This window comes from Buteo buteo, chromosome 20 (assembly GCF_964188355.1).
Source record: "Buteo buteo chromosome 20, bButBut1.hap1.1, whole genome shotgun sequence".
In the NCBI taxonomy this organism is placed as follows: Eukaryota; Metazoa; Chordata; class Aves; order Accipitriformes; family Accipitridae; genus Buteo; species Buteo buteo.
The window spans coordinates 11,418,779-11,432,411 of record NC_134190.1 but is presented as its reverse complement, the minus strand read 5'-3'; the positions used below and the strand labels follow the sequence as shown (position 1 = coordinate 11,432,411).

General features: G+C 39.6%; 1 protein-coding gene across 3 annotated transcripts in view; it reads right to left on the bottom strand.

Moving 5' to 3' along the window:
* SLC35B3 (solute carrier family 35 member B3) overlaps window positions 1–11,115 on the bottom strand; it is a 29,983-nt gene extending 18,868 nt beyond the window's left edge. Inside the window, exons 1-5 of one of the 3 annotated variants that reach the window (XM_075052448.1) lie at window positions 10,952–11,115; window positions 6,095–6,373; window positions 4,648–4,769; window positions 2,565–2,719; window positions 916–1,023 (exon numbers count right to left, since the gene is read on the bottom strand). In XM_075052448.1, coding sequence (XP_074908549.1) covers window positions 916–1,023; window positions 2,565–2,719; window positions 4,648–4,769; window positions 6,095–6,295 — 586 coding nt within the window. In that variant the 5' untranslated portion in view covers window positions 6,296–6,373; window positions 10,952–11,115. The other 2 variants (XM_075052449.1, XM_075052447.1) reach the window with 2 other exon arrangements.
* Between the last annotated feature and the right edge of the window lie 2,518 nt (window positions 11,116–13,633).

The window sequence follows — 13,633 nt, the reverse complement described above, 5'->3', positions numbered from 1 at the left end:
ACTAAAATTACATTAAAAGGCATGAGAATTAATTTATGAGCAAAACAAAAGATATATACAGTTTAGACATCACAAATTGATCATTACTAACACTAGATGAAATAATACTTTGTGAGGACAAAAAGTCTTTTCCGTAAATCCGAGAATTTATCATTACTTTTAAGAACAAAACTTTTAAATCAGTGCCTTCACTATTAAGAAATAAAGGTTTCACACTGAATGTCTGTCATAACAGTTGTTGTAACTAATCTCAGAATTTCAAAAGAAGAATACACTAAAAGTTGAATATTCAAAAGCTTTTCAAGGTTCGGTATTAATCCAAACACTGGCCAAGTAAATAGCATGGATTTTATGAATAACCAATTCTCCCTTGCCATTTGAGAAAGAAATTCAATGAAGTTTTTAAACCCAAGCAGGTTAAAATCTTTTCTTTGATTCTGATTTTACACAGTACAGAAAAGTTAGAATGGAATGTGGGCACTCCAACTAAGAATTACAGCAAATCTGAGTGAGACCGTGAATTAATATAAAGTAAATGGTTCTGAAATGGAAAAAGACATAAGATCTTTTAGAAAAGACAACTAAACTTTTGAAGTTTTAAAATCGTCACACTGAATTTTATCACATTTATTTTAACATATCTCCTGGGAAGTTAAGTATTTCTTGAGAACAAGCATGAGACATTTCAACCTAAAGGGTGGAATTTCCAGAAAATTTAAGAACCTGAAAACTAACAGAATAAAGGCCTCTTCTGCCACAGATATAGTTCTACTAGTGCAAAGCTACAATGAAACCTGCATTTTCTGTACGATACCTGAAGGCACTCCACCAAGAACTCTCAGAATTTCTACTGAACACTTATTGTAGGAAAAAACCAAGCATTTTGTTAAACTCTAACATGTAATTTATCTTTACCTGTCAAGTTGAAGTTTGGTGCAACTGTGCTGTCAGCTAAAGTAAACCATATTAATCCAAGACTCATACATAGGGCAGCAGACACATCTGCAATATTATAACGTTTTCCTACAAAAGCAATAGAAACGACATGAATGGACTGTTAACACACTCAGAATTTAACATTTATCCTGTTTAGCAGATTAGAAGGCAAAGGAAAAACTGTTCCAATGTCATTCTTTTACTTAAGCAGAAGACTCGATGCTCTGGCCTTTCATGACGGGAATTAATTTCTTCTACAACAGCAGTTACTAACATGGAAGAAGATCTTAACAGATAATATCTAATTCTTGTGGTCAGTTTTCATTTTACTCCTAATGACATAAAGCACATCCTCCCTGACAAAACACCATCTCAGCAACTTCAGGACGGCCTAGATGTTTTCTTAAGATTTTTCCCTCATGCAAGACATTTTGGCTGCCTTTATTGATTAGAGAGAAATCATTTCCAAACACTAACAGTTTATTTGCGTACTTTTGGAACCCTACATTGTCTTTTAGTTTGGGAGAGACGGGATGTGGAGGGGGGTAGAAAAATGAAGAGAGTAGGGAAATGAAGAGGCAGGAGTTAGTATATCTTGTTTGAAATAACATACTGCTTTCCCAGAAGCTGTACTTTCAATATAAACTTCCAAGGGAACTTTTTTGAATTGAAAATTTTGACTGAATTTTTAAAAATAAAAATAAATCACAGCTTCTGAGAATACAATACTACTACAACACAATATAAAGTTTCACAAAGCTTTAAAGGAATACCAGTCTCTCTGCATTAAAATGATACAAAATAACTACTAATAAAAGGTAAGTACTGTGCGTGCATGGACATATGTAAACTTGTAACCTCCTCTGAAAGTTCAGCTTTCTATTGCAACTAGAAGGGCAGAATTAACTATAAAACCAGAAATATAGCATTTTAGATTCTGTTCCATAACACTTGCCCATGCAGAGCTTTAATGACTTAATGAATCCTTGTGTATTGAACTTCTATAATATACTTAAGTCTTCTAAATCCAGAAATACTGAAGTATGTTTCTTCACTTAACTATAGTCTTTATCTGTTGTTCTCCAGACCCCTTTTTATGTTCTTGGAATATGAACTACGACTTTAGGGCTAGTCAAAGATATGTAGAGTCAGGTGTATATCTGATTAAACATTTATTCAAAATTTAGGAATTTTAATTAGGAATTTAGGAATCAAGCTTTTCAAGCAAGAAGAGTAGGGATTTCTTTGGGAATCATGGCTGGATTTTTTTTTTTTCCATTTCAAGTTTTCCATTTCAGTATTGAAAAGGTTTCATTTATGAACTGATTTGGTTTAGGAAAAAAAGTTATATTACTTAAAAATTAAGAAAGCATGCACAGAAATGAAGATTTGCAAGTGACACGTACAACTTCCTTTTTTCCCCACATTTTCTGTTCATCTAATTGTATTTGTACATTTTCTGAGAAGATGCTTCAGAAATTCCCATTCCTTCTCCTGTAAGAAAAAAGCTACCTGTCCCTGTCCATCCAAGAGCCTCAGCGGAATTTAACAAAGTACAGGATTCCATACACAACTGCCTCCCAATGAAACAACAAAAAAAATTATCTAATAGCAAGACTAACACTTACCTTGTACAAAAACCCCGCCTATCATAACTGGAATCAGCTTACAGCACTTGAAGATGACTTGAGTAGGGTAATTCAGATATCCTAAAGAGGTATTTGACAAACCCATAGTTCCCACTGTTAAAAACGCTATTATCATGTAGGTTTTGCCAGGAATTCTATAAAATATAAACATACGCATCTTGGTATTACAGACTCATCTAGAGGAGATTTAGCTTGGAAAATTTAGATAAAGGAGTATGTTTGTAATACAACTTGACCATCTTTCTCACTGAATTTCATTCCGTAATAGAAATTTAAAAGCTCACATAAATGACTGATTTCAAATTTCATTTCTTTCAATTACTGCTAATAAACAGTATTCAAATACAAGACAATAAAGACTTCATGGCTCATGAAGTATTCAAGCAGTAATTCTTTAACCTCCTTCTAAGAAGGTATATTATTTACAGAAGAATCAAGACAAAGGCTTCAGGTTATTTGTCAAAGGAAACACAAAAGAATAGTATACCAAGATATCCTGAATCTTAGACCTGTCATGGTCACTGTGTCCATTTTTTTGGTGAAGTTTTCACATGAACATTTACATATTTTGGAATGAAGGAAGTTGAAAAAAAACCCAAACCATTGTTTTATAAAACTCAGCAGAACTAAGAGAGAAGTGATTCAGATATCATGAATGGAGGGGCTTGTTGAACATTTTCAGATGTATTGTTTGCATTTTCATGAAATTATCACCTGACAACAGATGACCCAACAGTAATTTTTAGCAATCGCTGTGCTGACTTTCTGAAGTGATATTTTTACAATTATTGTTGTGCATATGTTCAGCTATTTTTTACGCATAGTCAGAGCCACATTAAGCAACATAAGGAGATATCTTGCTGTAACTGTCTTATGTGTAACTCATTATGTGATGTAAGCATACTCTGAGGCATGCAAAAAAAATTTAAAATTTAAGAAACAGATTTCTGCACAGAAATCAGGAAATAGATTTATTTTTTTTTTGTCTACAAGAAGATGCTTAGGTTATAGAAAATAAAACATAAAATATATTTAAGATCTACATTTCCAACATAACTTACTTACAGGGTCATGCTCTGTAAGCATTAGCAAATATTTGGTAATCAAAACCTAAATACTAGTTACAGAACACCCAAAAGGTACTACGCAATATTATCTGATGCATCTCAAAATGTTAGATAACTTGAAATATAAGCTGTCAGTGCTCACAATAAAAAGAATGATTTATCAAAGTTACGTTATTTGGCTAAAAAAGAATTCTATCACCTAAAATCAGTATATGCAAAATCAGCCAAGGTTGACTACACGTAAGGAAAACTAGTTATGGTCAACTAAGACATAATGCTTCAAAGCAATTTTAAGATTCATGTACACCATGACAGCCTCTATCCAAGCTTCCAGAGGGCCTCAATAAACAGGAGGCCATAGAATGGCCACACTGAGTCAGATCAAACTATCCCATTATCCACAGGATTCAAGACAGCAACAATCTCCTTGGTCAACTGCAGTGAAAACAGAATAATTTTATGGCAGGGTGTTATGAGTGCTATCTTAAATGAAAAATGCAAAACCCAAGCACATCCTTTGAAGCAAACCTACACAGCCACATGGCAACAGAGAGCAGACCTCTGACACTCTCCTTGATGCATAGCATGTTAGAGGAACCTCTTGCTGAGGAGGTGCCAAGATTTGAGAGGAAAAGGTATTCAGTGACAGATGGTTTCAAGTGCTGTGAAGTGCAGTTGACCCTGTTCTAGACACGATAATCCCAAGTAACACATAGATGAGTCAGTCTGTATCAGCTACCTTATGGAAAGAATATGCTCTGTAAGTGCGACAGAGTGACAGTAGAGTCAACAAGACTACTTACAGGTCTGAAATCTAAGCAGGTGCTTATAAAACATTTTCTAATATTGTGCAATAAATTCACATTATTTTAACTATGTAACTACTACCATGCCTCACAGTATTCACATTCAAACAACAGAAGTTAAATTTACCAGAAATATCAAATGCTTCTAGTTTTATGGACAGTGGGTAAAATGCTTGGAAAAACACATACCTTCTCCTTTTGTCCTGAATCAACTGCAATTCTATTAGTCCAAAAATGGAATAAAATCCAAACTGCACTAAAGTGAGGTACCAACCAAAAGGTTTAAAACCTTCCACTGAAAATATCAATTCCTATAAAAACAAAAACCCACCAAGGTCACATACGTACACCAAAATATTAACTCAAAACAAAATCAACAGATTTTTTTCTTCGTGTACATCCCAATCCAGCCTTTGCAGCTGCTGGTTATTAACTAAAATTTACCTGCCATACACAACTTGCAAAGTATTGAAGAAGACAATTTAGGTTCTCTAAAATGCAATGAGAAAATTTATTGCTAGTGTAAATCCACTGAAATTAATGGATAGATTCATCAAGGAAATATACTTGATGCATTAATATTTATCTCAAATTACAGATGGTTTCCTGACTGCTTTTCAGTTCATTTACTTCAGTAGACCGTTTTTATGCAGAATGTATAAATAGCTCACAATAAATTAAATGCAAACTTTCTCTAACAGACATATTTACGGCTAATTTTCATCTCTCAGGAATGGGCATCTAATATTTTGAGTGCCTACATTAAACACCATTTGTGATTTTATAAATTTGCAGGCTGTAGAACATCCAAAACCAGAGCAATTTGTTATGGAAAAATACATGCATTGTATATAGAATTATGTAGATGTGTCAGTTATAGAAACAAAAGGCTACCTAATATTTTCCTTTGAGATTCTGCTTTCAATTACCAATAACTCTTTGGAAGTAACTTTAACAAACTTCTCAGCTGTTTTTGAAAATTACATTGGAAACAGTGATTTTTAATGATTAACTTTTTAAATCACTGCTTTATTGAGAAGACTCATTGAACCTAAAAAAAAATTTAAAAAAGGAACAGAAATGTAGCTGCTCAAGCTAAAAGAGGAAAGGTTAGCAGGAAGAGAAATGTTTAACTAAAACGGCATAAACATTATGCTTCTGCTTAACAACCAACCATAGCACATGTTTCAGCTCTGTCCTGAAGGGACAGCAGAAAGAACAATAGGCTACTATTACTGTATGGCACTCACAGAACTCAAGGAGATCCTAAAGGTTTCAACACCAGTGAAGACTTACATGTCAGTCTGTATGGTTCTACAATTTGTTTGTTTTCAGAAGACTATGAAATCACATTTAAAAAATACACATTCAAAACAATATTGAAAGGTATATCTTGCACATAGAAGTAAAAGATCAAGTTATGAAAGTCTAACTGAACCAAACCTTGTAGGCACATGAACTATAATGGAATCTTACACTATACAATTACTTACTGCTCTTCAATTCTGAAAGCTTGACTTTGCAATCAGTTTCTATTTTAAATGCCTATACATATTAAATACATACAATATTATTATGCTATTGAAAAAGAAAAGGGGTAGGAAGAATTGGCCCAAGACAAGTTCATAATGTTTACCTGTAAATATCCATAGATCAGATAAAACATAAAAACTCCAGAAACACAGATGAAAAATTGAGTAGGTTTGTTAAATCTGCTGAGATTCATGCCAAGAACTACAACATCATCTACTGATTTGATATGAGGAGACATAGTTTGAGATTTGGAAGGTACACTGATGGAAATGTATTTTCTTGATGAAGTAAATTTCAGATCCATGATTCCTAGTTTGTTGCATTCGGTGCTATTGTTATCTTCTTTCTGCTCTTCTCTTTCTGTGTGTCCTCTGTCTGAAAGCTGAAAGAAATGCTGAAGTCAGATAAGACATAACATACAGCATTCCAACAATAACAGTAAACAAATGTGACATTGATATGGAAAATATAAAGTTTTAAGTTTTGTTGGATTATTTTTAACTCACAAATTTTATTTATCTTTTCTGATGTCCAAAGTTAACATCAGTTAATATCAGAGGCCAAAACTTTATGAAAGCAATTTTGCTCCATGTGGGAAGTGGTATTCCTACACTCTACAAAACAAACAAACAAACCCCAAAACATCAGCAGTAGAAAACCAGCTTCAGTTTCATAATGGCTCAAACTAGCCCTTTTATGTCAGTACTTACAGGACTGACTGCTTGGGAGACAAGTGATCCCCATGATCAAATCACAATGAAAGAACTGGTACTGAAGCACTGTGGTTCTGTCTATTTTACTTCATTTCACAGTGAAATATACAAGACTTGTCCACTAGATGGGAAGTCTTACTAAAAACTACATGTTTGAGCCTATGATTGGTCAGAAGTGTTGAACTGGAAGAAGTTATCTCCTCATTCTCACATTTACTCACTATTTCTCAAACACTTCTGAGGAAAAGGACATGAAGATGGAAACAAGATTAAAGAAGCCAGTCTCAGAAATTAGATTGGTTATCTGATGAGGTCTGTGGTATGGCAATCTTTTTAATATTAACTACATGCAGCCATTTCCACATGTAATGGAAAAAAAAAAATGGATAACTGAAGCCTGGAGAAGGACTTTATCAGCTTAGTAGATTAAGCAGCAGATAATTCTTTTCTCCAGCTCAACAGAGAGTATGATGTTTGAGGCTTTTTTTTTTTTTCTTTTCAGCCTCAAGATGAAACACACTGGTCAGTCAGCTGTCCCAAGATTTCTAAGTGTAGGTCAGTACCTAGTTCAGTGAGCAGTCAGTAATTAAATTCTGTTTGTCTCAACTACTCAGTTTGTTTTCTGCAGGTCAAAAATATTTCTTCTCATCATACATGTATAAAAAATGCTTTTCCCTGTTTTTAAATGGAAAATGTGCTATTATAAAAAAGCTAGATCATGCAATAATGTAGTAAATGTAATCTTCATGGACAATGGTAATTTATTATGCAATATAAGAAATTATACGTTTAGCTGAAAAATGAAGGATTAGTATAAAACTTGCAATGTGGTTATGTTACCTTTTTTGATACAACCTACTATCAAGTTGGAACAAGACTGCTATTAAAGTTCTGAAAGAATACCTCGGGGACTGTAACAGGAGTTTAAGGACTATAATCATTATTTGTGTTTAAATTCAGAGCTCTTCAGTTGAAAACCAAAAGTGAGAGGTAGAAAGCTTACCCTTGTGGATTGTTAGCTAATCCCAAAATGAGGTAGCCATAAAAAAAAGAATGGAAAAAGTTTAAGTACACTCTTTTCAGTAAAAACAGAAAAGTACCAATGTCATGCAATGAGGCACTAGTGAGCCTTAATGTACAATATCATACAGAGTTCTGATAACCCTCAAAGACAGATTCAAGAACAACTGCAAAAAAAAAGCTTATCAGGCTGGAGGAACAGAATGCCCATCTTATGAACCAAAATAAGATGAAAGCATAACTTGTCTAGCCTATCAAAACCCTGATGAAAAGAAAATAGACTTGCTTTCAATAAAAGTATCACAGGGGTTACCACTAAGGAAGAAGAATCATTCTAATTTTAAGGACAGTAGAGTAAGAGCAAATGGGCATGAAGTGATCATGAACAAACTTTACTAGAAACTACCTTTTCATCCCCAGACTATCTGTATTCTAGAGCAGCCTCAAAATGAAAGAAGGAACAACTGAACTCTGTTTAACATGAAGTTTATGAAAGCAGTTATGCAGCGCTGTTAAGATTGGGTATGATGACTGAGCAGTCCCCTTTAGTCCTGTGTTTAGTGTTCCACCACTATGGAAAGCAGAATAAAGGTTCCTGCAGAAGACACTCAGTGATCCTTACTTGGTCACTAAACCAGGATATTAATTGCTACTCTTCCCAGAAGAACTGCATGCAAAGTTAAGACTTCCAAGTTCAAGCCCAAGGAGCAAATCACCATGAAGGAAAGAACGTATTTAGAAATCAATCTATCCATTGCTGACTTCTTAGCTGAACTTGTATTTTCATTGCGGCCTGTTCAGCTCTTTCCTGTCCAGTGTACACTTCCTCTTAATAGGCACACAGCATTTGTTAATGTCACACTTTCTTAGGAGGAAGAAGAGATGCAGAAGTAATGGGAGCCTCATTTTTCACCTAAGCTGAAAGACAAAGAATGATGTATGCCCAGCAGAAGACACAGCCATGTACAGTCATGTGTGCTTCAAGAGTCCAAAATGGAGTGAATTGTATAATGCAGTTTTGTACCTACATTTTCCACTCTGGCCACTAATTTAGGTATTATTTGTGTAATACCTGTGTTATGATCAGAAGAAGTAGAGGGAAGAAGAAACAATAACAAGTGTATTTACGTATCGGGTCTGGCTGGGATGGAGTTTATTTTCTTCATAGCAGCCTGCACGGTGCTGCGTTTTAGATTGTGACCAAAACAATGCTGATAACACACTAATATTTCAGCTATTGCTGAGCAGAGCTTGCACAGCATCATGCCGTTTTCTGTTTCTCCCTCTGCCCCCTGCAGTGAATAGACTGGGGTTTGTGCAAGAGGGTGGGAGGGGTCACAACCAGACAGATGACCTGAAATAACCAGAGATATTCCATGCTACAAAGCATCATGCTCAGCAATAAAAAGCGAGAGGAGGGGGTTTAGGGAGGTTAGCCATCTTTTGCTCAGGAACCGGCTGGGCTGCCTTCTACCTGTGGGAGGAGTGATTGCCTTTATGTCACCTGTTTTGTTTTCTGTCTCTCTTTCTCCACTTTTCCTCCACTTCTTAAACAATTTTTATCTCAACCCATAAGTTTTCTTGCTTTTACTCTTCCTGTCCTCTTCCCCCATCCCTCTGGGGGTGGGGGGGAAAGTGGGCAAGCAGCTGTGTAATGTTCAGCTGCCTAATGGTGTTAACCCACACCACAATTAACACAATTTTTCTGATTTTCAACTATTTATATTCAAAATATTTCCTCAGGAACACCATCAGTTTTTACAATCTGTCCATTTAATTTCTTGCAAATTACTGAGTCTACCACTAAAATAGTAAGAAACAACACTGATAGCTCTAGTCATGCCCAAGGCCATCCATAAGAGGATGATGCATAGTAATTGGTTTTTCCCTATTATGTTCTAAAAGAAACGAAAAAATTACCACTTTCAAGAAACATTTCAAGGAACATTATTTAACAACTGAAGAAACTGTAAATGTATGTATCCATTTGAAACACTCTCCACCAAGTAATTTCATTACCAACAGTGACAGAACTCTTCTGAAGTCCACTGTGACTTCTCAAACTGTTATTTTCTAAGTATCAAAAATGCTATTCATCCTGCTCACACAAAATCCCTTCAAGCAACTGGTTCACTTTTTGAACAAACATGCGAGCAAGAATCTGTTTTATGAAGAGTCAAGTGGCTTAAGAGCTGTCCTGATGTGTATAAAGTAGCATATTCCCCTCCTTTTTTTCCCCCCTCTGTAAAAAATGTAAACACATTCTTTAGATCAAAGACTTTTTGTTCCTGCCCCTTTGAAAAAAAGTCCCATGCAGAGCGAGACTTTAACCTAGCACACAAGTAGAATACAGTGAGTATTACATGAAAAAAGCAAATGAACAAGTAACTAGAAACACAGCGTTTGTTTGGCCTCCAGAAAGTTAACGACTTGTACACCAAGCATGGAAAAAAAACATTATGAAGGCGCTGATGCTTTTTTTTTTTTCCCCCAAAGCCTGAAGAACATCCTTTAAAAACATCAGTATGGCAGAAACTAGCATCTCGGCACTCTCGGAAAAATCGCTCGCATGAGCCACGCAAGGCAAATTCCCCGCTGGCCCCGGCCAAGACCCATTTCCTTCGGAGCCAATTCCACCAACGCTCGGTGGCAGGACGGCAGCTGGTACCCTAACAGGCACCCTCCAGGCTACCGGGAAGCAAACGTACGCCTGTCGGCAGCCCGAGCAGATCCTTCGCTTGGTGGTACCTCATCCTGACCCCTCCAGCCCCGCAGGCAAAGGAGGGAAGGGGGACAGGGACCCGCACGATCCCCGCAGCTTCCTTCCTGCTCGCTGGCCCGCGCCCAGCCCTCCGCCAGCCGAGCAGCCGGGGGCCGGCCCACGCCACGCCCCGAGGCCCGGACGGACGTGGCTTTACCCGAGCACCCGCCGGCTGCCCCGGGCAGGGCCGGGACAGAGGCTGGTCGAGCCAAGACAGGCCGCCGTTCGCTCGCCGCTCCCACCGGGGAAGGGAACGCGTCGCTGCTTCGGGGCCCGCCAGGCCCAGCGCCTCCTCGGGCCACCCAAAACCGGCCTCCCCCGGCCCCCCGCGCTCCTCACCGTCGCGCCCATGGCCGCCCCCCCCCGGTGCCGGGCGGCGCTCCCCAGGAAGCGACCCCGCCTCCTCCCGCTCGTCCCCGGTGCGGGGGGGGGGGGGGGCGAAGAGCAGACCGGCCCCGCCCCGTACCTGTGTGGCGGGGGAGGAGGAGGCGCGGGGGAGGAGGGGCACGGCGGCAGCGGCCGACCACCGTCGTCCTCCTCCGCCCGCCGCCGCCGCCGCTGCGCCCGTCCCGCTCCCCTCACTCGCTCCCGCCAGCCTCGCTCACCGCCGGAAGTGGCGGCGGGGATGCCAGGGGTCGGCGCGAGCATCGAGCGCATCGAGAAAGCGCCGCCCAGCTCGGCGTTCCGCTACTCGACCTGAAACGGGCAACGACACCCTCCGGCTCCCGCCTCACCCCCGCTAGGGGCGGGGCCTCTTTTTTAGGAACCGCCCACCGGGGTGGGGCGGGGCTGCCCGCTCCCAGCTGAGGCCGCCGAGGCGGGTGGGGTGCAGGGGATAACTCCGCTCCGCCCCGCCGGAACACAACCGGAGCGCTCGTCTCCCGGTGTGGGGAAGCTGTCCCGGGCGGCAGGAGCCGGGGTCGTCGTTCCCCCCCTCCCTCCCCCGGCTTAGGTGTGCGCCGCTGAGGGGTTCCTCGCCTGCCTGCTTCCCCCTGGGGGAGTGTGGGGGTGGTAGCGGCCGTTTGGCGGGAGGGGGCGCCTCAGTGAGGGCGCGAGCGGGGCGGGGCCAACGGCCGCCCCGGCGGCTCGCGGGCAGGTGTGCGGGTGTGTCCTGTCAGGCGCAGGGGCCGCTGAGGCGCGGTGCGGGCAAGGCGCTGCTTCAGGTCCGCAGCCAGCGGGAGAGCCTGAACGCTCTGGAATAAGCCCCGGGAGGAACGCGACTGTGTTTCGCAGCACGGTGAAACCGAAATAGTTTGGAATCTTTTGGCCGGGAGTTTGGTTCCGAGGTTTGGCTCGTGCGCCGCTATTCCGGTGGGAGCAGCGACTCACCCACGTGAAGCTGCTGCCTTCGTAAAAATCGCAAAAACGCATTTTACTCTACAGGGAGCCTGCCTTGTGATCATTCCACCTGAGACTGCAGGAAGAAAATAATAAAAGTGTTTAATAATGACAAGTGAAAAGGTAAATGAGAGCAATAATGGCAAAATGCGTAGAGAGCATAACAGCCAAAAGAATCAAGTAAAAAACTCTACAAGAAATGTAGCTGAAGGCATTTTGGGGAAAATACATGGATTAGATGTAGCTTGAAAATACAGTCTAGTTGTTAATCATATCAGGCTATAAAATGGAAATGCTGTGTTTCTAGTAACAGTGTGTGGAAGTATTTAACAGTATGCATACATACATAGCTATTGTCCTGTAGTGTTTGGGAAATTTGAACTCTTATGGTTGCAGTTTTTTCTTCTACCTTTTCTAGTGCTACTGTAGTAAATCAGTGTATATTATGATTGTAGTAACAAGGGCACCAGCGTTTAAAACCATATTTTTAAGGAAATTTATTAAGTGACAAACACCAAAAAGAAAGTGTGTGCTTGATGATGACTTAAAAAAAAAAATAAAAATTGACACTCTCCCCCCCAACCTTTCAGCAACATAGCTGTTTTTGAAAAAGGGATTAGTGACTGTTGAGGAAAATACTGAAGCCATCTTGAGAGGTTCCAGTGCTCCTTGGTTTGGATTTCCTCTATCTGGGTCAAGGGATTTCACATTTAGCAAACAATTGTGCTTTTCTGCAACAGTAGGGATGGTGCTTTTTGCTGTCTCCATGATAGAAGTAACTATCCCAATAACTTGACTAAATAAATTCAAGCTTGCACGTGGTCAGCTGGGATTTTCTTGTTTCCTATAGGTAAATTCTCTAGATATGTCATCTCTAATGATCTTTACTATTACAGATATAAGTGGACTGATTAGTTGTCCACAATGTTTGAGACATTTGAAGGCAAGTTAAAATACATAGGAGGCAAGATTTGGAGTCAAGTGTGCCTGAACGACTCAGTGGAAACAGGCAGATAGAAGGAAAAATCAAAATGTACCACTAAATGGGATCGACTAAGTAACCTGTAACTGGAATGAGGAACCTGGGGGCGTGGGGCTTTTCACTAGGCAGAGCGTTGAGGAGAGACATGCTGGCAAATGTGATTCTGATATTCCCTAATATCTGAGACTTTGCAGTCTTGTTGCTGTCTTATTGTAACTTTTATTTATTCAGAAATATAGAAATTAGACTGCTTGACTTGGAAGGTCAAGTCTTGGCAGGTCTCCTGCCTATTGGTAAAGAACATGCATTTTTCCATTTGCAATGCATTTTTCTATTTCTTTTATCCATATTCCATCATTTAAACTGGAGAAAGTGTAAAGCAGAGTGTATGCTGGGGAATGTTCTCTTTAAATAAAGGAGAAAAATGAACGACGAGTAGGATGCTTATTATTGATCTCACAGATGTTTTTGCAGTCTGCAATATGAACACGTATGGATTACTGGTAAAGCTGGAAAGCAAATTACATTTTCTTTTATCGTTTTTAAAAATGAAGTTAGGGCTTATGAAAGGTACTGGATTCAGACTCTGGGGACTTAACTTCTCTGTTTATCCAGGAAATAGATATTGTACATCACAAGCAGAGGCAGTGGAACTGTTAAAGATATCAAACTTCTCACGCTGCCTGTCTGTACTTCTTCTTGACCAACTCAAGGTACCAATAGGGAAGCTTACTCTGTGCACAAGCTTAATTCTATGTCTGTCTTATGGAATATGTGAGTGAAGATACACAATAGTGCTGTTGACTGTAGTTTTATTGACAAGAACTT